Source organism: Saccopteryx bilineata, chromosome 1 (assembly GCF_036850765.1).
Source record: "Saccopteryx bilineata isolate mSacBil1 chromosome 1, mSacBil1_pri_phased_curated, whole genome shotgun sequence".
NCBI lineage: Eukaryota > Metazoa > Chordata > Mammalia > Chiroptera > Emballonuridae > Saccopteryx > Saccopteryx bilineata.
Genome location: NC_089490.1, coordinates 140303932 through 140327924, shown reverse-complemented (window position 1 = coordinate 140327924; position 23993 = coordinate 140303932). Strand labels below are relative to the sequence as shown.

Below are 23993 nucleotides of genomic sequence, written 5' to 3'. Positions count from 1 at the left end.
CCCCGCTGGGGTCGCGACCCACAGGTTGAAAACCGCTGCTCTGGAGCACCATCCTGGAGTGCAGAGTTGACCAGTTTGATTTCCCGATCTGGGAACATCCAGGAGTAGCCTGATGTTCCTATCTCTTCCTGCCCCTCTCTCTCTCAAAAAAGGGGGGTGGGGTGGAAGATGATGCTGAGGAAACTGACAAGGAACAAGTGAAGTCAGGCAGATCTATGGAACAGATGAGAGAAGATTAAATCCTGGAGGCAGCAGGAAATAGCCACCTCTTAGCTTACACTTGGATGTGCCCTATAACTAAAGTTAAGCTATTCAATGGTTGAGACATTCCCAGCACCTTTGGGTCAGGTCTGGCTGAAGGACCCAGGGCTGAGTGAGTCTAGAGTAAGAAACACAGCTCTCCCTAGGTGTCAGGATGGGCTTTCTGAAGGAGGGATGAATAGGAGTTTCCCCAGGCAGAAAATGATTAATTTAACAAACACTTCCTAATTACCCCTCTGTGCCTAGTTTTGTGTTAGCTCTGGGGACCCAGGAGAACAGAATGAACGTAGAAGTATATGAGACCTAGAGTGCTCAGAGCCTTCAAGGAATAGAGAAAGCTTAAGAGTAGGGATCTGGCCTGACCTGTGGTGGCGCAGTAGATAAAGTGTCGACCTGGAAATGCTGAGGTTGCCGGTTCGAAAGCCTGGGCTTGCCTGGTCAAGGCACATATGGGAGTTGATGCTTCCAGCTCCTCCCCACCTTCTCTCTCTCTCTCTCTCTCTCTCTCTCTCTCTCTCCCTTTCTCTCTCCTCTCTAAAATGAATAAATAAAAATTAAAAAAAAAAATAGGGATCTGGATGTGTCTGTGTCTTTTCTGCATCACACAGAACTCTTACCCTGTAGTATTTGGGAAGGGTGAATATATTTTGTTTTTGATTTCAGCTCAGTCTACAGGGGAACAGACAGCACTCTGGAAACAGCTGCCTTCAGAGAGTGGGATGTTCCCTGGTCATGGGACACACATAGTGGCATACTTCAGATAGGGCCCTTGGGGAGGGTTTCTCAGAGAAGAAGCCTGAAAGATAAGGTGCCAGCCATGAAAGGATCTGGGGGGAGAGCAGTCTGGGAAAAGGCAGCAGTATGTGCAAACATCTGGAGGTAGAAGAGTAAGGAAGCCAGAGTGGCTGCAGTGAAGGGCCACAGAGAGGGGTGAGTACCTTGTGGGCTACTAGGAGGAAGAGTAGATTTTTCCTAAGTGCAATGGGGACCATGAGATCCACCCCAGCTTAGGCCATGGGCTGCTCCTGGGAGCCCCACCCAGGCCACACTGGGTGGCAGCAGCTTAGAGAAAACATCCTTTTCTTCCTGGGTTAACAGATGCCTCAGCCTTGCCCTACTCAGTACTAAGGGTCAGTGGAGCAGGAGAAAGGCTTGGGTCAAGGTCCAGCCATTGTGCAATGAGTAGGCTCATGGCTTCCTCTAATTCATCACCAGGGTTTAGGATGGATCTTGTTACTGTTGGGAGTGAGGCATGAATGGGGGTGAATAGGGGTAGTACTGGTAGTGGTACCTCATCTCTGCCATGCGGGCATAGCTCCTTTTTGTGCTCTGATAACCTCTGCCACTCCCAAATCTTTTCTCCTCTTTCTGTGCCTAGATACCAGCGTAATGCAGGCATACGGAAATGATCATGATAACCAGCATTGTTTGAGTACTAAGAGCCAGGCACTTGACTTGTGTTAGTATCATTTAAACCTTACAAAACCCAGTGCAGAGAAGGAAGCTGAGCTGTCAGGCCTGGCCTGAATTCTAGTTCTGACTCTGGTGCTTAACTTGCTATAGGCAACTGCCATCTTTGTTCCTATTTCCTCCCTAATCTCACAGGATGGTGGCAGGAATGAGAGCATTTATGTAGAATGTCCAGCCCTGCACCTGATTCCCAGAAGCTTCAGTTTGAGTTAATGTCAAGGACAAAATATGGACTTTAAAATAATTAATTTCTATTTTTCTTTAGAGAGAGGCAGGGAGAGAAAGAGACAGGAACATCAAGCTGTTCCTGTATGTGCCCTGACTGGGGATTGAACTGACAACCTCTGTTTTGGGACAATGCTCCAACCAACTGAGCTATCTGGCTGGGGCTTGTTTTATGTATGTATGTATGTATATATGTATGTATGTATTTTAGAGAGGGAGAGAGAGGGGAATAAAGCATTCACTTGTTGTTCCTCCCAGTTGTGTATTCATTGGTTGCTTCCTATGTGTCCCCGGCTAGGGTTAGAACCCATAACCTTGTAGTTTCAGGGCGACAGTCTTTTTGTTTTTTTGGGTTTTTTTAGAGACAGAGAGAGTCAGAGAGAGGGATAGACAGAAAGGAACGGAGAGATGAGAAGCATCAATCATTAGTTTATCGTTGCGCATTGCGACTTCTTAGTTGTTCATTGATTGCTTTCTCATATGTGCCTTGACCGTGGGCCTTCAGCAGACCAAGTAACCCCTTGCTGGAGCCAGCAACCCTGGGTCCAAGCTGGTGAACTTTTTGCTCAAGCCAGATGAGCCCGCGCTCAAGCTGGCGACCTCGGGGTCTCGAACCCGGGTCCTTCCGCATCCCAGTCCAACGCTCTATCCCCTGCGCCACCGCCTGGTCAGGCCAGGGTGACAGTCTTTACTGACTGAGCTAACTGACCAGGGCAAAAAATGGACTTTAAATCAACTTTAGCAAGAAAAAGAAGAAAATATTGTCTTACATAACTGAAAAGGTTCTATCTTCAGGTATGGTTGGATCCTGGAGCTCTGTCTGTTTCTCTCCCTTTGCCTGTTTTCCTCTGTGTGGGTTCACTTTCTGAGTCCATTAAATCTCTCTTCAAGTAGTGACCTCTAGCACTAGAGGCTTGTTCTGTCCTTCAAATTAGCCACCCAAGCAAAGAGGGTGTTTTCCCATGGTTCAAGCAAAAATCTCAGAATTGCATTTCATGGGGCAAACTGGGTCACACATCTCCCCTGAACCAACTGTGATGGTCACAGCAATGGGCTCTGCTGATTGTCCGTGCCTTCCAACTTGAGGTGTTTGTGAGGAAAGAGAATTAGTGAGACCAGCTTCATCCACATCTCATAGACTGAAAGTTGGAATGAGTGTTCCCTGCAGGGCAATTGGTTGTTGATACTCAAAAGGGAGGCGGATGTTTGTTGGGCAAAAATGCTAATATCCATGAAAGTTCTCAAAACCACATGAATCCTGGCCTGATAGCTCGGTTGGTTAGCAGTGGTCCTCAACCTTTTTGGGGCCACGGACTGGTTTAATGTTAGAAAATATTTTCACGGACCGGCCTTTTGGGTGGGATGGATAAATGTATCACGTGACCGAGACAAGCATCAAGAGTGAGTCTTAGACGGATGTAACAGAGGAAATCTGGTCATTTTTTAAAAATAAAACATCGTTCAGACGTAAATATAAATAAAATGGAAATAATGTAAGTTATTTATTCTTTCTCTGTGGACCGGTACCAAATGGCCCACGGAACGAACCGGTCCGCAGCCTGGGGGTTGGGGACCACTGGGTTAGAGCATTGAACTGACATGCAAAGGCTGCAGGTTTGATCTTGGTCAGGGCACATACAAGAATCAACCAATGAATGCATAAGTAAGTGGAACAACAAATTGATGTTTTTCTCTCTCTAAAACAAAACAATACCAAAAAACAAAAGCCAACAACCACAAAAACCCCATATGAACAAGAAGGATAAAATGGAGCAGTGACAGTGCCCAGGACACTCCAAATTAAAATCTATGTATGTACAATATATATTTAACATGGACAGTTCATTAGATGGTTAGAAAGTGGGACTAAAAGCATATTCAGAAAAGCTGTCCCCCTTTGATCTTCACTGCTAATTCCCCTCAGCCATCCCTGGACCTAGTAAACAGTGTATAGTTTGTGCAATTACAGCTGCCATACATCCCCCTGGCTGCCCCTACTGCCTTCTCCCTGCCCATGCTCCAGAGTCCCTAAGGTGTCCTGAATATAAAACTTTGCTATTGGTGGTTGGGGTCCCTCTGCCTAGAAAGGGACAGCTGGGTGTTAGATAGAACCCCTTTTGCTTCCCTGGGTCATCCTTCCATTATCTGGGACACTCTACTATCCTATTCATTGCTGGGTCTGGTTGAGATTTCTGGATCCTTCCTTTAGCATCCCATGGCAAAACCAGGATCTTTGAGCAAGACTGGACTGGAGAAATTAACAAAGAGGGCTGAAACTCTGTAGTTCTGGTTCTTTGAGCTTAGGATCCAGAGAATAGGAAGTGATACAATGTGAAGTGATAGGGAAAGAAAGGTATCAAGAATGATGCCAGGTTTTGGGCTGGGCTGCTCACAAGGGCCATGCCTCAGCTCAAATGTCCCTCAACTTCCCTGATGGCGGTGGTGGTGGAAACCTCCCTGCCTAACATCACTCTCCTGCCAGCCCATCACTGAATTTTTACACTTTTATTTTAAATTATTTTTCACTTGACTTGACTGGTGGCACAATGGTTGGAGCATTGACCTGGAACCCTGAGGCTGCTGTTTTGAAACTCTGGACTTGCCTGGCCAAGGCACATACGAAAGCAACTACAAGTTGATGCTTCCTACTCCCCCCCCCCTTTTCTCTCTTCTCTAAAATGAATAAAATCCTTAAAATTATTTTCCAGTTACAGTTGACATACAATATTATGTTAATTTAAGGTGTACAACATAGTGATTATACATTTATATGCCTTATGAAGGGTTCACACCAGTTATTACAATATTATTGACTATTCCCTAAGCTGTACTTTTACATCCCCCTGGTATATTTTTAAAAGATTTTTGTTTATTGATTTTAGAGAGGGAGTGAGGGAGGAGAGAAAGAGAGAGCAAGATTGTAGTTGCTTCACTTTAGTTGTTCATTGATTGCTTCTCTTATGTGCCTTGACCAGGCAAGTCCCAGGGTTTTTTGTTGTTGTTGTTGTTGTTGGGGGTTTTTTTGTATTTTTTTTTCTGAAGTTGGAAACGGGGAGGCAGTCAGACAGGCTCCCGCATGTGCCCGACCGGGATCCACTCGGCATGCCCACCAGGGGGCGATGCTCTGCCCATCCAGGGCGTTGCTCAGTTGCAACCAGAGCCATTCTAGCGCCTGAGGCAGAGGCCACAGAGCCATCCTCAGCACCCAGGCCAACTTTGCTCCAGTGGAACCTTGGCTGAGGGAGGGGAAGAGAGAGACAGAGAGGAAGGAGAGGGGGAGGGGTGGAGAAACAGATGGGCGCCTCTCCTGTGTGCCCTGGCTGGGAATCAAACCCAGGACTCCTGCACGCCAGGCCGACACTCTACCACTGAGCCATCCGGCCAGGGCCAAGCCCCAGGGTTTTGAACCAGAGACCTCAGCGCTCCAGGTTGATGCTCTATCCTCAGCAACCACAGGTCAGGCTATTTTTTTTTTTTTTTTTTTTTTTTTTACAGAGGCAGAGATAGACAGGGACAGACAGACAGGAACAGAGAGAGATGAGAAGCATCAATCATCAGTTTCTCGTTGCGACCTCTTAGTTGTTCATTGATTGCCTTCTCACATGTGCCTTGACCGTGGGCCTTCAGCAGACCGAGTAACCCCCTGCTGGAGCCAGCGACCTTGGGTCCAAGCTGGCGAGCTCTTTGCTCAAGCCAGATGAGCCCGCGCGCGACCTCGGAGTCTCGAACCCAGTCCGACGCTCTATCCACTGCGCCACCGCCTGGTCAGGCCAGGCTATTTTTATAACTGCTAATTTGCATTACTCCTGGAGGAAACAGGTGCAAACATCATTGTTACCTAATGGGGGACAGGTGTCCCAACATCATTGCTACCCAGACGGGGTAAGACACGTCCCACACTGGTATCAAAGCTGAACTAATCTTACCAGGCAGTGGTGCAGTGGATAGAGCGTGGATTGGTAGGGAAGGGCCCATTCCAATTGCAGGGCTTGAGCACAGGCTCATCCGGCTTGAGCACGGGCTTGCCAGCGTGAGCATGGGGTCACAGACATGACCCCATGGTCGCTGGCTTGAGCAAGGGGTCACTCGCTCTGCTGCAGTCCCCACCCCGTCAAGGCACATATGAGAAAGCAATCATTGAATAACTAAGATGCCCCAACGACTTCTCATCTATCTCCCTTCCTGTCTGTCCCTCTCTGACTCTGTCTCTGTCAAAAACCAAAAAACAAACAAACAAAAAAGCTGAACTAGCCCAGCTCAGGCACAACCTCAGGATGCTCCCTGTCCTTGGGTTGGCCGCATCCTTGTAAATTGCAAGAGTTTGGGTTTGGCTGTCTCCTTGTTGGAGGATGCATCGCTCGACCTCATTGTGCTCAACAGTCAGCAGCCGCTGTCCACTCGCAAAGAATTTCCACCCGCTGCCAATTTTCATTCGCTTTCCCCGTGGGCCCCCGAAACCGTTGGTATAGCAAGCGCATGCGCAGTCACCCCGCGCCGTGTGTCTCTCCCCTGCGCCTGCGTCGCTCTCCTGACCGCCGCTGCGCCTGCGCAACGCCCGCCGCCCGCGGGCCTGGCCAGCGCCTGCGCGGTGGTACTGCCGAATGGGGGGGTGAGGAGGTTGAGGAGGAGGAGGAGGTGGAGGAGGAGGAGGAGGAGGCGGTGGCGGCGACGGCAGCGAGAAGATGGCGACTTCGAACAATCCGCGGAAATTCAGCGAGAAGATCGCGCTACACAACCAGAAACAGGCAGAGGAGACGGCGGCCTTCGAGGAGGTCATGAAGGACCTGAGCCTGACGCGGGCCGCGCGGGTGAGGGGGCTGCCGCGCCGACCCCTCAGGGCCGAGAGGGAGGAGAAGGAGCGTGTCCAGCGCGTGCACGGGGCGGGGGCGCGCGGCGGGCGGGGCGGGGCTTGGCTTGGCCGCAGGGGACAGGTGTCCCCACTTCACCGATGTCATGGGCGGTATTGGTACCCCACATCATCTGTACCTGAGGGGGAATAGGTGCCCCCACATCATCGCTATCTGGAGGGGCAGGGGCTTCCATGTCGTTACTACCTGGAGGGAACAGGTGCGAACATCATTGTTACCTAATAGGGGACAGGTGTCCCAACATCATTGCTGCCTAGACGGTAGTAGGACACGTGCCCTCACATCATTGTTACCTGAAGGGGCAGGGACCTGTATATCATTACTATCTGGAGGGAACAGGTGTCACTACATCACTAACCTAACAGTGACAGGTGTTTTTACATCATTGCTACCTGAGAGGAACAGGTGTCCCCGTGTTACTGCTACTTAGGGGAGACAGTATGACACTGAGGTGTATGAATTAGGCGTTGCTTGAAAGCATCACTGGTACCTGGGTGAGGGGATAGGTGCTCCCACATCATTGCTACCTGAGGGGACAAGTGACTCCGCATCATTGCTACTTGAAAGGACAGGTGTCTTTACATTGTTGGTGCCTGTGTCTTATTCCCTGAGTGTTGACAGAAGGACACATGCCTCCCTCTTGCAGACCTGAAGTGGAATAGACCTTTGGGGCACCTGAGGGCAAGGTCAGTTGCCCTCCCTTGTGGGGACCTGAGGGAGGGTCAGGAAGGAAGATGTACTCAGTCCTGGAGTTTGGAGTGGAGATAGCTTCCTCTTCCCCTGCAGCCTATGTGGTGGGGACTAGGTGATGTTCCTCCCACTAGGACAAGGAACAGCTACCCACAGATGGCCCCTTAGGAACAGGGTGAAGGGACAGGTTTCCTCTGGTGACTGGGTGGGTTTGGTATACAGAGGCAAGCCTGGTTACCTAACCTCACCTGGGAAGCCACTGTGGGCCCAAGAGCATGACCTTGGTTGGGGAAGGGACTGGTGGCCTGGCTTTTCTCAGGTCTCTGGCCATGTGACTATAGCAAAGTTCTGAGCTCCTCGAACTTAGGTCCTTTCTGAAGTATGTCTAACAAGCCGTCCCTCGTTGACCAGGAGGCAAGCACAGTTTGCACAGGTGTCAGTAATGTCTGCTGTGTTCCTGCACCTTGGGGCTTCAGAATGGCTTTGGCACCCACACTGCTGGTTTTGGGATTTGGCCACGGATTTGATCATCCCAGGCGGACCTATTTTTGTGACTTCAGCCTCAGTCTGATTCCTCAGGTGGAATTTTCAGATCATGTTATTTTCTAATTAGTTGCTTACTTTCCTGTAAGATCGTGACCTTATGTATGTCTTTATTTCCGTGCATTTATTTGACACATACTTGTTGGGTGCTGTCAGCCAGGTGCTGCCTGTCCCTGCTCCAGCAGCTCATGTTTTCACTTAGGATATGGAGGAAGAGATGGTTGGTGAAATGAGAAAACAAATGAAAGTGAGCAACTGGAGTGACCCATAGGTCAGGGCTTCTGAGGGCAGGAGTATCCATATCATCTTGTCTCTAGCACGTAGTGTGTGTTAGTGCACTGTAGATGTCAGATGGATGTAGTATGACAAGAAGAAGTGGGTTGTGTGAAGTTCATGACTGTCTTCACGATTGGAGGTCATGTTTCTGTCTTGGAATTGGAAATGGATTATTGTTGAAAAGACTTTTTTAACAGCTTTGAGATATAATTTACTTGTTTAAAGTGGTTTTTAGTATATTTACAGAGTTGTGCAACCATCACCACTATCCAGTTTTGAAGCATTAAAAAAAATTTTTTTTTAGATTTTATTCATGTTTAGAGAGAGAGAGGAGATAAGGGAGGGGAGGAGCAGGAAGCATCAACTCCCATATATGCCTTGACCAGGCAAGCCAGGGTTTTGAACCCATGACCTCAGTGTTCTAGGGTGACACTTTATTCACTGTGCCACCACAGGTCAGGCCTGAAGCATTTTCATTCCTCTAAAAGAAACCTGTACTGCCTGACCTGTGGTGGCGCAGTGGATAAAGCGTTGACCTGGAAATGCTGAGGTCGCCAGTTCGAAACCCTGGGCTTGCCTGGTCAAGGCACATATGGGAGTTGATGCTTCCAGCTCCTCCCCCCTTCTCTCTCTCTGTCTCTCTCTCCTCTCTCTCTGTCTCTCTCTCTCTCCCTCTCCCTCTCCTCTCTAAAAATGAATAAATAAAATAAAAAAAAGGATTTAAAAGAAACCTGTACTGATGAGCAGTCAGTCCCCATTCCTCCTTCCCCCAGCTCCTGGCAACCACCAATCTGTTTTTTGTCCCTATAAATTTACCTATTCTGGACATTTCATATAAATGGGATCAAAAACTATGTGGCCTTTTGTGACTACTTTCTTTTACTCAGCCTGATATTTTAAGGTTCATTCATATTATAACATGAATCAGAAAACCTCATTCTTTTTTATGGCTAAATAATATTCCATTGTATGGATGGACCACATTGTGGTTTTTTTTTTAAAGCCTTTTTATTTTTTCACTATTTATTTTATTTATTTATTTACAGAGACAGAGAGAGAGTCAGAGAGAGGGACAGACAGGGACAGACAGACAGGAACGGAGAGATGAGAAGCATCAATCATTAGTTTTTCGTTGCGCGTTGGGACACCTTAGTTGTTCATTGATTGCTTTATCATATGTGCCTTGACTGTGGGCCTTCAGCAGACCGAGTAACCCCTTGCTTGAGCCAGCGACCTTGAGTCCAAGCTGGTGAGCTTTTGCTCAAACCAGATGAGCCCGCACTCAAGCTGGCGACCTTGGGGTCTCGAACCTGGGTCCTCGGCATCCCAGTTCAACACTCTATCCACTGCGCCACCACCTGGTCAGGCCACATTGTGTTTATCCATTCATCCATTGATGAATTTAGAAAATATTTTTAAGATACAGAATCAACATTTCTCTCAGCTCTGATAACCATTTTCCATCTCTTTCCCCTCTCTGTTGCCTTCCTTTACTTCAGGATTTGGGAGGTGGGATGGGCACAGTCTCCAGGCAGAGGTGAGTTTACACTGGATTTTAGAGACAGAGCCTGTTCTCTACTGGAGGCAATTCGGCCCCCTCAGGGAGCATATGCACTGACTGGAGACATTTTTGGTTGTCTTGACAGGGGGAGGGGGTTCTACTAGCAGCTGGTGGTAGAGAAGAGGAATGCTGTTTACCAGCCCATGATGCACAGATGGCACACATCACAGAGAGTGAGTGATCTGGCCCCAGGTGTCAGTAGTGCCAAGGCCTAGAAATCTTCAGTTTGGAAGGACTGCTGAGTGGGCAGAGGTGCAACCTTTGCACCTGGACAGATGGAGTTCAAAGCTCTGCCCCTACTTTCATGGCTGTGCCCCATAGGCCGGCTGATGGCTTTTCTTGCACCTGGGACCAGGATGGACAAGTTTGTTCCCAGCCTGTTTGCCACTGCCTGTGGCAAATGCATGTCTGCAGTGTGTAGTGCGTGTGAGTGAACCCACTCAATGCAGATTCCCCTCTTGTTCTCACTCTGTGGCTGCAGCCCTCTGCAATACACACCACAGTTTCACCTGCACATACTACCAGATGGGCATGGCCCTGTTGGTAGCTGCTCCTCTTCCGTGAATTCTTTAGGACAGCTTGCCTACTCCTAGGTTGAGCAGGGCCACTTATGTTTCTGTGTGTCTGCTCATGGTCCTCGGTGGTAATGGACTTCACACATGAAAAGCCAGTCAATAGACGTTCAGTGTGATGCGCAAATGAATGCTATCACGTTCCTGGGGAGCAGGGACGCAAGGGCCAGGTTGGATGAAGGATAGGGTGTGACTTCAGGGAGACTGATTGTATGTTGCAGGGCAGAGAGGTGGGTGTATGAGTGTTCTTTTACCATCCTCAGCCTTTGCATACTACTTTTTGCGAATGCAAAAAGGGGCTGTGGTACCCTGCTGTGTGATTTTCTAACTATTTGAATCCTGGTCTACAAAGTTGGGGTAGTGTGTTTATTCCACATGACATTTTTGATTGTCTAGCATGCCCCAGGGATTATGTTGGATGCACAATGCAGCATAGAGCATGCGAGGGCCATGCTTTTGAGGAACAGGCGTGGTTTTAGGGGGAACAGGAAAGAATCTCTTTGAGAGCACAGGCTTTCAGAGAGAAGAAACAGGGTGATGTGGCCTGACTGGTGGGTGGGGAACTAACACCTGGACAGCGAGACAGAGCCCCACATGCTGGGCAGGAGCACCCCAGGTATGAGACAAGCAGGCACAGGGTTCTGAGGTGGAAGGGTTTGGCAAAGCTGAGGACAGATCAAAGAACAGAGAGGCTGGCTTGTGGAGAGAGGGTGGGAGAGGTGTCAGCATGTGCAAGTGAAACCCTGGTGTGTACTGCAGAGGGAGGCAGTGAGGGAGGGCTGCAGCCACAGAGTGAGAACAAGAGGAGAGCCTGCATTGAGTGAGTTCACTCACCCTCACTAGGCACTGCAGAAATGCATTTGCCACGGGCAATGACCAAATGGGCTTGGAACAAACTTGTCTATCCTGGTCCAAGGTACAAGAAAAGCCGTCAACCTGCCCAGGGAGCACCTGGGCCTTGGGAACCCTATATTCCACCTGAGGGAGCAATGTTTATGATAGTAAGAAGCCTGAGCCAGTGCTTATTTTTGTAACAGCTGTATTGAGATGTAATTCCCAATACATTTGATCTCCCAGTTAAAAATATACCACTCAGTGGTTTTTAGCACATTTGCTATGTAGTGCAACCATTACTTCTGTCTAATTCCAGAACATTTGTATCACCCCAAAAGGAAACCATATCCTCATTTATTTTTGACAGAGACAGAGAGAGGGACAGATAGGGACAGACAGGAAGGGTTTGGTTTTTTTTGTATTTTTCTGAAGTTAGAAGCAGGGAGGCAGTCAGACAGACTCCTGCATGCGCCCGACCAGGATCCACCCAGTATGCCTCCCAGGGGATGATGCTCTGCCCATCTGGGGCATTACTCCTTTAAGGCTGGAGCCATTCTAGCGCCTGAGGCAGAGGCCATGGAGCCGTCTTCAGTGCCCGGGCCTACTTTGTTCCAATGAACCTTGGCTGCGGGAGGGGAAGAGAGAGACAGAGAGGAAGGAGAGGAGGAAGGGTGGAGAAGCAGATGGGCGCTTCTTCTGTGTGTCCTGACTAGGAATTGAACCCAGGACTTCCACAAGCTGGGCTGACACTCTACTGCTGAACCAATTGGCCAGGACCCACATCAGTTCTTTATTGCAGCTCCTTAGTTGTTCAGTGATTGCTGTTTCATATGTGCCATGACCTGGGGGCTACAGCAGAGTGAGTGACCCCTTGCCCAAGCTAGCAACCTTGGGCTCAAGCCAGTGACCTTGGGCTTTAAGCCAGCAACCTTTGAGCTCAAGCCAGCAATCATGGGGTCATGTCTATGATCCCATACTCAAGTCAGTGACCCCTTGCTCAAGCTGATGAGCCTGTGCTCAAGCTGGATGAGCTCACGCTCAAACCAGTGACCTTGGGGTTTCTAATGTGGGTCTTCCACGTCCCAGTCCAACGCTTTATCCACCGCACCACCGCCTGGTCAGGCGAAACCACATCCCCATTTACAGTCACTCCTCACTATCCCAGCTACTGGCAACCATTAATTTGCTTTTCCATTAATTTGCTTTTGGTGTATGGATTTTGCCTGTTCTGAACATTTCATATCAATGGAATCATATACTATGTGGGCTTTTGTATCTGGCTTCTTTTACTTGGCATGATGTGGTGTTTTTTTTTTTTGTTTTTTTTTTTGTTTTTTTTTTTTACAGAGACAGCAAGCGTGTCAGAGAGAGGGATAGACAGGGACAAACAGACAGGAACGGAGAGATGAGAAGCATCAATCATTAGTTTTTCATTGCGCGTTGCGACTTCTTAGTTGTTCATTGATTGCTTTCCCATATGTGCCTTGACAGCGGGCCTTCAGCAGACTGAGTAACCCCTTGCTGGAGCCAGTGACCCTGGGTCCAAGCTGGTGAGCTTTTTTGCTCAAGCCAGATGAGTCCGCGCTCAAGCTGAGCTGGCGACACCGGGGTCTTGAACCTGGGTCCTTCCACATCCCAGTCCAATGCTCTATCCACTGCGCCACCGCCTGGTCAGGCCAATCATTAGTTTTTCATTGCGCGTTGCAACACCTTAGTTGTTCATTGATTGCTTTCTCATATGTGCCTTGACTGGAGGTCTTCAGCAGACCGAGTAACCCCTTGCTTGAGCCAGCAACCCTGGGCTCAAGCTGGTGAGCTTTTTTTTTCTTTTGCTCAAACCAGATTGGCATGATGTTTTTGAGGCTTCAGTCCTTTTTATGTCTGAGTAATATTTCATTGTGTGGATGGATGACATTTTGTTTATCCTGTATCAGTTGATGGACATGTGTATTGTTTCCACCTTTTGGCTGTTGTGAATAGTGTTGCCACAGACACTGATGTCCAAGTGCCTGTGTGGATGCAGGTCTTCTCTTAGGTATACACCAAGGAGTATACTGGGTCATATGGTAACTCTCCATTGAAACATTTGAGGGCGCTTTCTGTCCTACAAAGATGGGTGTGAGCTGAACTGGGAAGGAGGTGAGGGGAACGCAGCAGACAGTGAGAGGCATTGCAGCATCTAGGTTGGGGATTAGAAGGGTATCTTGAGCAGGATTGGTGGATTTTGGTGATATTTCAGCATCAGAGCTGCTGAGATGTGTGGGTGGATTGCATGTGGGGCATGCTGCCCTCTTGCCAGGGGTTCAGGACTCAGGAGGCTCTGAGCGTCCCTGGGAGCAGCCCTATGGCCAGAAAAGCCTGCACACAAAGCAGTCCATGTGGCTTGACCTGGCTGCAGCTCTGGCTGCACTGAAGAAAGAGGGTGTTCTGGCCTTACCCTTTGATGGGGATAGCTCTGCAGAGGCTGGAGGAAGCGCAATGGTGGCTTGGGTGAGCTGAGTGAGGAGGCCGCCCTTGGTCCTGGCCCCAGTCCTGGCTTTGGCACTGTTTTCCTCTGTGCCGGGTATTCCAAGTGTCTGGTACCATCTGTAGCCTTCACACATGCACACACGTAGGACTCTTGTGAGCTGCTCTGCTGAGAGGGTGGGAAGCTGTCCTCTCCCCCAGAAAGCCCCAGCAGCCTCAGTGCTTTCCTGGTTGTGTGATTTACACCCTGACCCCTAAAAAGATTTGCCCGTGCCCTGTCCCCCACAACCTGTGACTGTGGCGTTATTTGGAAAAGAAATCTGCAGGTGAAATTAGGGTAATGATCTTGAGATGTGATCATCCAGGATTTAGGGTGGTCTTAAATTTAGTGACTGGCAACCTTATGAAAAGAGGAGAGAAAAAAAAAAGAGGAAAGGACACAGACACATGGGGAAAAGGTCATATAACCATGATGGCAGAAACTGGGGTAATGCAGCCATGAGCCAAGTATGCCTAGAGTCCCAGAAGCTGGAAGAGACAAGGAAAGATCCTCCCCAGAGCCTGCAGAGGAAGTGTGACCCTACCAATACCTTTAGAGACAAAAAGTATTTTGGACATCTGGCCTCCAGAGCTGTGAGAAAATAAGTTTCTGTTGTTTTACCTGGTTGGTGATCATCTATGATAGCAAGGCTAAGATACTCTCCCCCAGGCTGAGACAGAGCATGCAGAGTCCAGGTAACTTGTAGAAATCATCTTTAGACGGTAGGCCTGGGGTCTGTTTGCAGGTGTGCCCATATGTCCTTCTCTGGCTTACTCACAGGTTTTATGTACTATGTTACCCATTGAGGCCTAGAGGGGCCCTTTATTCAGCTACCGTTAAGAACTAGGGACCTCCACACTGGGTCCAGCAGTGATGGTGAACAAATCAGAGGGGACAACAGCAGGAGCCAGAGCCCTGGGGCTTGTCAGGAACTGACCAAGAGCATGGCAGGGTGTGGTGGGGATGTGGGTTGAGGGTTTGGGGTTGTAATTCTACAGTGAGGGATACAGTTTGCCCTCTACCCTTAGTTCCTGCTCCCTGCCTGGCACCATGTGGCTTTCACTCAGCCTCTGCTCTTATAGTTCATTCACCCCCCCCCCTCTTTATACATATGGATCTCTGAGGCCCCAGCTGGGAAGAGACAAAGCTGGTGTTCAGCCCCAGAGTGAGCACACATGATGGGTTGAGAACAAAGAATTAAAAGCACAAACTAGCCTTGGCTGAAGAACTCCATTGGTTGAAGCATCAGCCCAAAGCACAGAGATTGCCAGTTCGATCCCTGGTCAGGGCACATACAGGAATGGATCCATGTTCCTGTTTCTCTCTCTCCCTCCCTTTCTTGCTAAAATCAATAAATAAAAAGGGTTAAAAAAAATAAAAGCACAAACTAGAACCTTCTGCGGTTTGCAGAGCCTACTTAGGCCACTTAGGCCTTTTCTTGTAAAAAAAAAGTTTTTTTGCTTTTTGTTTTTAATTTTAGAGAAAGAAGAGAGAGGAGGGGGGGAGTTGCAGGAAGCATCAGCTTGTAATAGTTGCTTCTTCTTTTTTTTTTTTTTTTCATTTTTCTGAAGCTGGAAACAGGGAGAGACAGTCAGACAGACTCCCGCATGCGCCCGACCGGGATCCACCCGGCACGCCCACCAGGGGTGACGCTCTGCCCACCAGGGGGCGAAGCTCTGCCCATCCTGGGCGTCACCATGTTGCGACCAGAGCCACTCTAGCGCCTGAGGCAGAGGCCACAGAGCCATCCCCAGCGCCCGGGCCATTTTTGCTCCAATGGAGCCTTGGCTGCGGGAGGGGAAGAGAGAGACAGAGAGGAAAGCGCGGCGGAGGGGTGGAGAAGCAAATGGGCGCTTCTCCTGTGTGCCCTGGCCAGGAATCGAACCCGGGTCCTCCGCACGCTAGGCCGACGCTCTACCGCTGAGCCAACCGGCCAGGGCATAGTTGCTTCTTATATGTGCCTTGACTGGGCAAGCTCAGGGTTTGAACTGGCGACCTCAGCATTCCAGGTCAACGCTTTATCCACGGGTTAGGCAAAGTTGTTGTTTTTTTTCTTTCTTCCCATTGATTTGAGAGACAGAGATGGGGCGGGGAGGAGAAGAGAGAGCGAAAGAGAGAAAGCATCAATTCATTGTTCTACTTAGTTCCATTTAGTTATACACTCGTTGATTGCTTCTTGAATGTGTCCTAAGCAGGGGTCGAACCCATGACCTCAGTGTGCCAGGTTGATGCTTTATGCACTGAGCAACTCGGCCAGGGCTGTAAGTAAAGTTTTATTAGAACACAGCCATGCCCATTTGTTTATGCCTGATATATGGCAGAGTTGAGCCATTGTGACAGAGATCATGTAGCCTGGAGAGGCAAAATTATTTATCATCTGGCCCTTTACAGAACGAGTTTGATACACCTGGCCAATGGATCTCACTTGCAGTTTGAGACCTGCTGACCTAGAGCATCATGGAAGATTGGGAGGATCATGGGAGTCGGTTCTCCTACTTTTAGGGGCCTATCAACCATCTGGTAGCTGAAGAATGAGTTCCCCCAAGATTCTGCTTCTTCAGGTCTGGTATGTAGGGGCCTGAATTCCAAGTGGGAGTCTGAGGACTCTGTCATACAGGCCTCGCCAGGAGGCCTGGGCACTGGAGTCACCAGGGCTATGCCAGGAGGAAGAGGGTTAGCTTCAGTCATGGAGTGAGCAGGCTGTCTCGCCCTCAGTTGGTGGCACAGTGGTCATTGTTGGCCCATATAACCAGAGAGGGTATTTGCTGTCACTCTCCCCAAGGCTGGCTGGGGGTACAGTACCAAGTGACTCTTGTCCTTGCAGTAAGCCTTTTTGGTCCTAGTCGAGTTAATTAGGTTACACTGCCAGCCCATCCTGGGCATTGAGAAAGGCTGTGTTGACTTTTCTCTGCTGCTTTCTGTGCAGGGGTTTTTCTGATTTTGGCTCAGGGCTTGGGACTTCAGTGCTGCTCCAGTGAGAGGAGGTGACAGCCTCATTGCCTGGGATTTAGTCTTTGGTGCTGGGAGTTTTTAATTTTTTTAAATTATTTTTTTAAAATTTTGTTGATTGATTCTAGAGAAACAGAAAGGGGAAGGGAGAGAAAGCGAGAGAAAGCATTCATTTTGTTATTCTATTTAGTTGTGCATTCATTGGTCACTTCCTATATGTGCCCTGACCAGGGGTCAGACCTGCAACCTTCATGTTTCAGGACAACGCTCTAACCGACTGAGCTAGCTGGTCAGGGCCAGGGATTTTTTTTTTCAAACAGGACCCTCTGGGAAATGCCATTCAGAGGTCAGGGTGGGGTCTGGCCTGGAGAGTACTGGTGTGAGTACAGTCCTGGGCGAGCATCACAAATGAGTGTTTCCTGCTGATTCTGTCTCTGGGGGCACTTGTAAACATCTGGGAATATTTTGGGTTGTCATGTGTTGGGTGTGAGGGTGGTGACAAGGGATACAGTTCACCACTGTGCAGTGTCTGGGACGGGCCTACCCCAGAAAATGAGCTGGCTGTTTTGTAGTAGTCCTGTTGTGTGCCTGTCTATGTCTATGCTGGAATTATGCAGGTACAGAGAGGTAGGTGGAAACCCCCGATTTCATGAGACATGTGACAATATCCCCAGAAGCTGGCATCCTCCCTGGTTTATAGAGGGGAAGACCGAGGCCCAGAGAGTGTTAGAGGTGGGACAGCTGGAGTTGGACCCAGGCTGTACTAACCCAGTGGCCGTATGTGTTCTGTCCGTACTACTCTGAGAGTTTGCCTGCTGCTCAGAGTGGGGCAGAGTCTTCCAGGCTGCCAGAACCCTGTGCATGGAGAAACAGTTCAAGGAGCACAGGCTGTGTGGGCAGAGCTCTAAGAGAGAAGTGGTTGGGTGGTGGAGGGCTCTGGGCCAGGCCCAGCCTGTGGGTGATGAGGAACCTTGGAGGGTCCCAGCGAGATGGCAACATGAGGGACTAGAGGTGCTAGATCCCACATGCCATGTACCTAGTGGGTTGTTGCAGTGACCCAGGGGGAAGATCCTTTGCTTCCCCCTTTGCTCAGATGAAAGACTGAGGTGTGAAAGTTTCCATGGTTTTACTGGGTTTGGAGGTTTGAACCTATGTCTGAACCTGTGCCTCTGTATTTCTTTTTTTTTTTATTTATTCATTTATAGAGAAATAGGAAAGAGAGGGAGAGAGAGAGAGAAAGAGAAAGAGAAAGGGGGGAGGAGCAGGAAGCATCAACTCCCATATGTGCCTCGACCAGGCAAGCCCAGGGTTTCGAACCGGTGACCTCAGTGTTCCAGGTCAACACTTTATCCACTGCACCACCACAGGTCAGGCACCTTTGTATTTCTTAACACAGGCATGGAGCACCATGGCATATGCTGAGATTCAGTTCATAGCACTTATTGAGGACCTTGGAGGTTGTCCTTGGTGTTTTACAAACCAGATATGCATCGTGTTCGTTTCATGCATGCAAGCAGCCAGGTACAGGGGTGGGCACAGCAGCTTGGAGTGGCCCACAGTGAGGACAGAGGGAAGGCTGATTTGGGCATTTAGGGGATAATAATGACAGCATTTATTGAGAGGTGAGAGGAAGGAAGGCAAGGTGGGGCTCCCTGGCTGTGATGGGGGACCCAGAGAGGAAGGAGCAGGGGTGGAAAAGTCCTACCTCATCTTGGAGCTTGTAGGGTGGAGCAGCCCCTTGTTTCTGGCCAAGGTGTCTTCCCCTCTTTTCCCTCCATCCTGCCACCACGTCCAGCTAGACCCTAGGTGGGTACCCTGCCCTGGCAGGACATGGCTATAGTGCCATCAGCTGGAGGGGGGTCCAGATTCACAAACAAGGAAGGCACCAAATGCCTCATGGTCCAAGGACATGGAATGAGTCAATATTTATTATTTGGACATTCCATTGCCAAATGGAAATGAAGTATGGCCAGGGCTTCCTCTTCAGGGTTCTCAGATGGGCACAGCAGATTCCATAGCACCTGGTGCCTGGCAGGGTCACATGGCAAACTTATCCTTGCTTCTTCCTGGGTAAGTTTAAACCCAGACATCCCTTCCAGGATTTGCTTGTCTCCATGAAACAGAAGTCACAGTGGTCTCCACCTCATTATACTGGGGTGACACTTAGATGGGTTAACCTGTATAGTGCATCCAAAATGGGGCCCAAGGCACACAGATGCTCACTGTGTGCTTGCTGCTGAGATTTTTGGAGGCATGTGCACTGCTAATACATGACAGGCAGTGCTCAGTGGGCACTGGGTGGGCATATGGCAGGCATTCAGCAGGCTCTTGGCAGATGCTTAGCAAGTGTACGTGTATTCAGCAGGTACATAGCAGGTACTTGGTAGACACACAGCAAGCACACATAGGTAGTCGGCAAACATCCAGCAGGTATATAGCAAGCACACAGGGTGTACTCAGACAGTGAGCAGGTGCTAAGTAGACACTGGATGGTGACCTCCCTGAGGGCAGGCCTGTCTCCTATTCACTCTGGAATCTTCTAGATCTCCCCACACTGTCAAGCTGACCCCTTACCAGGCGTCCCCAAACTGCGGCTCCCTGAGGCCATTTATCCGGCCCCCCGCTACACTTCCAGACGGGGCACCTCTTTTATTGGTGGTCCGTGAGAGGAGCACTGTATGTGGCGGCCCTCCAATGGTCTGAGGAACAGTGAACTGGCCCCCTGTGTGAAAAGTTTGGGGACCCCTTCAAGCACTGGGAGTGTGGCATGGAGTCCTCTTCTCCATCTGGGAGAATGAACCAGGTTCTAAGGGGCATGGGATCAGGTGTGTAGCATGGTGGGCTTTGTGGAGCTCAAGTTTTGCTGGACAACTTGGAGATTGTATTGACTATGCTCAGTGTGTTACAGGATGGGCTGGGCTAGGCTAGATAGGGGCAGTGGCCCCGAGTGCCCTGGGGAGAATGTGAGAAACACTGGGTTTTCTGATGAGGTCCCCCATGAGGTGTCCTGAAGAGGCTGGTGTTTGGGTGGATAAGCCACTTTATTGACCACCCATCGTTGTGTTGGGCCCTGGGGAAGCCCTGCAGATCAAGTCAGATGGAGCCATACCCTCAGAGGAAACCATGCCAGTGGCCAGCTGATCCCTGGCATGGCCCTGAGGTCATAGCTCTGAGAGAGGGAAATGGGGTAGGGGCCCTTTGGGGGAGCTGACATTTGGGCTGAGCCCCAGGGGACAAGGATGAGCCATGGAGGTAGGAGCAGGAGCTGGCTGAGCTCAGTGGGTAATTATTCATGGGCTGGGTTCTGGGATAGGGGGCATGCTCCAGTAAGGTTAGGAGAAGGGCCTGACATGAGATGCAGGTTTAGCAAAGGTTTCTTCAGCCACCATATAGGAACAGGCCTGGAGAGAGAAAGGAGGGGGTTTCAGGCACCTGAGAGGGTATTGGGGAATGTGTCCCCTGGGAAAGGGTGGAACTCAGACTTGGTATAGACCAGGACTTGCTGACTTGGTAGTTCCTTCACCTGAAATCAGAAATCCCGAGGGGCGTGAATAAGGAGGTTTATATTAAATTCGTGTTCTGGTGCTCCTTCAGGAAAGGCTTTTCTGAAGCAGAGAGGAGACTTTAAGCCTTAATTCCGTATGTGAAATTCGTCCTTCTCTGAGGTCCCATCCTGATGCCTCCCTGGTCACTGGGGTTTTACCCCAAATCCAGAGCATGGTCTTCTGTCCAGAAGGTTGAGTCTGCATGACAGACTTTCTTCCTCATCAGCTGTCAAGTGAGCACAGCATTTCTAGATACAGCCTTGGAGCCCAGTGGTCTCCTGAGTGCCCAGTGCCTGGAGCTCCCTGATGAGGGAAGGAGATCCAGAGAGTGCATGCAGGCGGTCCTCCCTACCTGCTGGGGTTGCAGGGAAATGTTCTGTCATGCCTTTTTGTTTGTTTGTTTAATAAAAATAATAATTTATGTCTCAAAACTGATGAAAATTGAAAACAGAAAACCCCAAACACTTCCGTTTCCTCTGTGCATCTGACACAGCTCACCTGGGCATGGAGATGGGTGGGTGCATGTTAGTTGGTCACTCCCATCTGGAAGTCTCTGGGAGGCAGAGTGCCCAAGGCTACCAGTCTTTGGGCTGGGGACACAGGGAAGCAAAATGCACCCTGCAAAGATATGCGAGTTTTCCACCCTGTGAGAGGTTCAGAGTGGCCACTGTGTCCATGCCCTCCTGGCTAAAGAGCGTCTCTCATGTTGAGGTCAATTTCATTGTTTCTCAGGTGACTGAAAAGACAGACCTCTGAGACCCTCTTCTATGGGTTCTTTCACACCTATGAGCATTGTACTATCTCTGTTCTTCTGTCCTTCCAGGCAGGTGGGCTTTGATAGCTATAATTAGGACAGGAGCCTGACCAGGCCGTGGCGCAGTGGATAGATTGTTGGACTGGGATGCGGAGGACCCAGGTTCGAGACCTCGAGGTCGCCAGCTTGAATGCAGGCTCATCTGGTTTAAGCAAAGCTCACCAGCTTGGACCCAAGGTCGCTGGCTCGAGCAAGGGGTTACTCGGTCTGCTGTAGCCCGCCAGTCAAGGCACATATGAGAAAGCAATCAATGAACAACTAAGGTGTCATAATGAAAAACTGATGACTGATGCTTCTCATCTCTCTTCGTTCCTGTCTCTCTGTCCCTATCTATCCTCTATGACTCTCTCTCTGTCTCTATATAAAATTAAAAAAAAAATTAAATAGGACAGGAGCAGCTCATTAAATTGTCATAGAATCAATGCACAGCCTCAGGAGTGATTTATGGGCCCAGCAGCCTCCTTCATGCCCTAAGTGGCAAGTAGCTGCTAATTTCTGCCACTAGCTCAGTAAATGTGGGGGTGGGTCCTTAAGGAAGGCCTGCTGGACTTGTGTCCAAGAGCCTGCCCTGTGGCCCCCTCAGAACCTGGCCAAGTGGCTTCTCACTGTGATTCAGGTCCTGCCTTTGCCAGCTTTCCCCTGACTCTTGTTTCTTAGTTTTCCTTTTTTGCATTGTTCAGATTAGACGATGTGCCCTCCCAAGGTGCTTAGCCCTATACCTGGCCAGCATCAGGGTGCCCATTGGGCAGCCTGAGAACAGTGTCTTACCCAGTACACCCACGTGTCATGGCTTGACATGTGACAGATGCCACGACACTACTGTGAGTGTCCTTTTGGGGAAGGGGAGTATATTAATTTATTTTCACTTTTTCTTTTGAGATAATTTTAGATTTAGTGAAAAGATGTAAAGACAGCACAGACTGTTCCTGTAGCCCCTGACTGAACATCTTACGTGACTAGGGTGTGCTCATCCAACCAGGACATCAGCATAATCACAGTTCTATTAGCTAGACTCCAGACTACATTTGTATTTCCTCAGATGTCCTGTGGTGACTTGTCTCTGACCTAGGATCCCCTCCAGGCTCCCACTTTGTGTTTAGCTGTTGTGTCATAATCCCCTCGATCATGATCATTGCTTAAGATTTCTGTGTTGTCCCTAACCTTCAGCCTCTTGAAGAGAACTGCACAGTATTTTGTAGACTGTCACTCAGGGTGTGGTTTATCTGATGTTTTCTTTTTCAATTTCAATTATTTTTATTATTTTTTTTATTTTGGAGAAACATAGGAAGGAAGGGAAGGCAAGAGAGAAAAGCATTCGGATGCTGCTGCTATAGACACGATTGTGTATTCATCGGTTGCTTCCCGTATGTTCCCTAACTGGGGTGGAACTGACAACCTTTCTGTTTTGGTATGACACTAACTGATAGAGCTAACCAGCCAGGGCTGTTTGATATTTTTTTGTGTGTGATTGGGCTAAGGTGGTGTGTTTTGGGCAGGAATCCCACACAAGTGAAGTGCTCATTTTCTTTTAATATTTTTCCTTTTTAAAATTGTGGTTAATGCCTGGCCAGGCGGTGATGCAGTGGGTAGAATGTCAGATTAGAACGTGGAGGACCCAGGTTCAAAACCCTGAGGTCGCCAACTTGAGCATGGGCTCACCAGCTTGAGTGCAGGGTCGCAGGCTTGAGGGGGATCATAGACATAACCCCATGGTCACTGGCTTGAGCAAGGGGTCACTTGCTCTGCTGTAGACCCCTGGTCAAGGCACATATGAGAAAGTAATCAATGAACAACTAAGGTGCCACAATGAGGAACTGATGCTTCTCATCTCTCTCCCTTCCTGTCTGTCTTTCCCTATTCGTCCCTCTCTCTGTCTCTGTAAAAAAAAATAAAATAAAATAGAGTTTTGGTAAAATATACATAACGAAATTTACCATCTTAATCATTTCTTTTTGTGTGTGTGTGTTCTATCACCAGAACTTTTTATCTTGCAAAATTGAAACTGTTCCCATTAAACACTAACTCCCCATTTTCCCTCCCCCATTCTGTGGCACTCACATTTTTGTGTCTCTATGGATCTAACTCCTTTAGGGACTTCATATAAGTAGAATCATGCAGTATTTTTTTGTGTCTGCCTTATTATACAAGCATAATGTCCTCAAGGTTCATTTATGTTGTAGCAGGTGTCAGAATTTCCTTCCTTTTTTTTATTTTATTATTATTTATTTATTTATTTATTTTTATTTTTTGTATTTTTCTGAAGTTGGAAATGGGGAGGCAAGTCAGACAGACTCCCGCATGCGCCCGACCGGGATCCACCCAGCATGCCCACCAGGGGGCGATGCTCTGTTGCAACCAGAGCCATTCTAGCACCTGAGGCAAAGGCCATGGAGCCATCCTCAGCGCCCAGGCAAACTTTGCTCCAGTGGAGCCTTGGCTGCGGGAGGGGAAGAGAGAGAGAGGAAGGAGAGGGGGAGGGGTGGAGAAGCAGATGGGTGCTTCTCTTGTGTGCCCTGGCCGGGAATCGAACCCGGGACTCCTGCACGCCAGGCCGACGCTCTACTACTGAGCCAACCGGCCAGGGCCAGAATTTCCTTCCTTTTTAAGGCTGAATAATAGTCCATTGCATGTATGTATCACATTTTGTTTATTCACTTTCAGTGGACACTTGATTTGCTTCTGCCTTTTGGTTGTTGTGAATAATGCTGCTGTGAACATGGTGTACAAATAAAGATGCTCCTTGACTTAATGATTAGGTTAAGTTCTGATAAACCCATTGTAAGTTGAAAATACCTGAAGTAAAAATGCATTTAATACACCTAACCTACTGAACATTTAGGCCTGGCCTAAAATGTGCTCAGAACACTTACATTAGCCTA

The 23993-nt window shown here is 49.0% G+C and overlaps 1 protein-coding gene across 6 annotated transcripts in view; it reads left to right on the top strand.

The window, feature by feature from the left end:
* Positions 1-6587: 6587 nt before the first annotated feature.
* Positions 6588-23993, top strand: part of CRTC1 (CREB regulated transcription coactivator 1) — a 70822-nt gene continuing 53416 nt past the window's right edge. For all 6 annotated transcript variants that reach the window (XR_010730441.1, XM_066269001.1, XM_066268982.1 and 3 more), the window contains exon 1: positions 6588-6764. Coding sequence is in view for 5 of the 6 variants with exons in the window: in XM_066269001.1 (XP_066125098.1) it covers positions 6639-6764 (126 nt within the window). In the remaining variant the exon portion in view is untranslated. The remainder of the gene's footprint in view (positions 6765-23993) is intronic.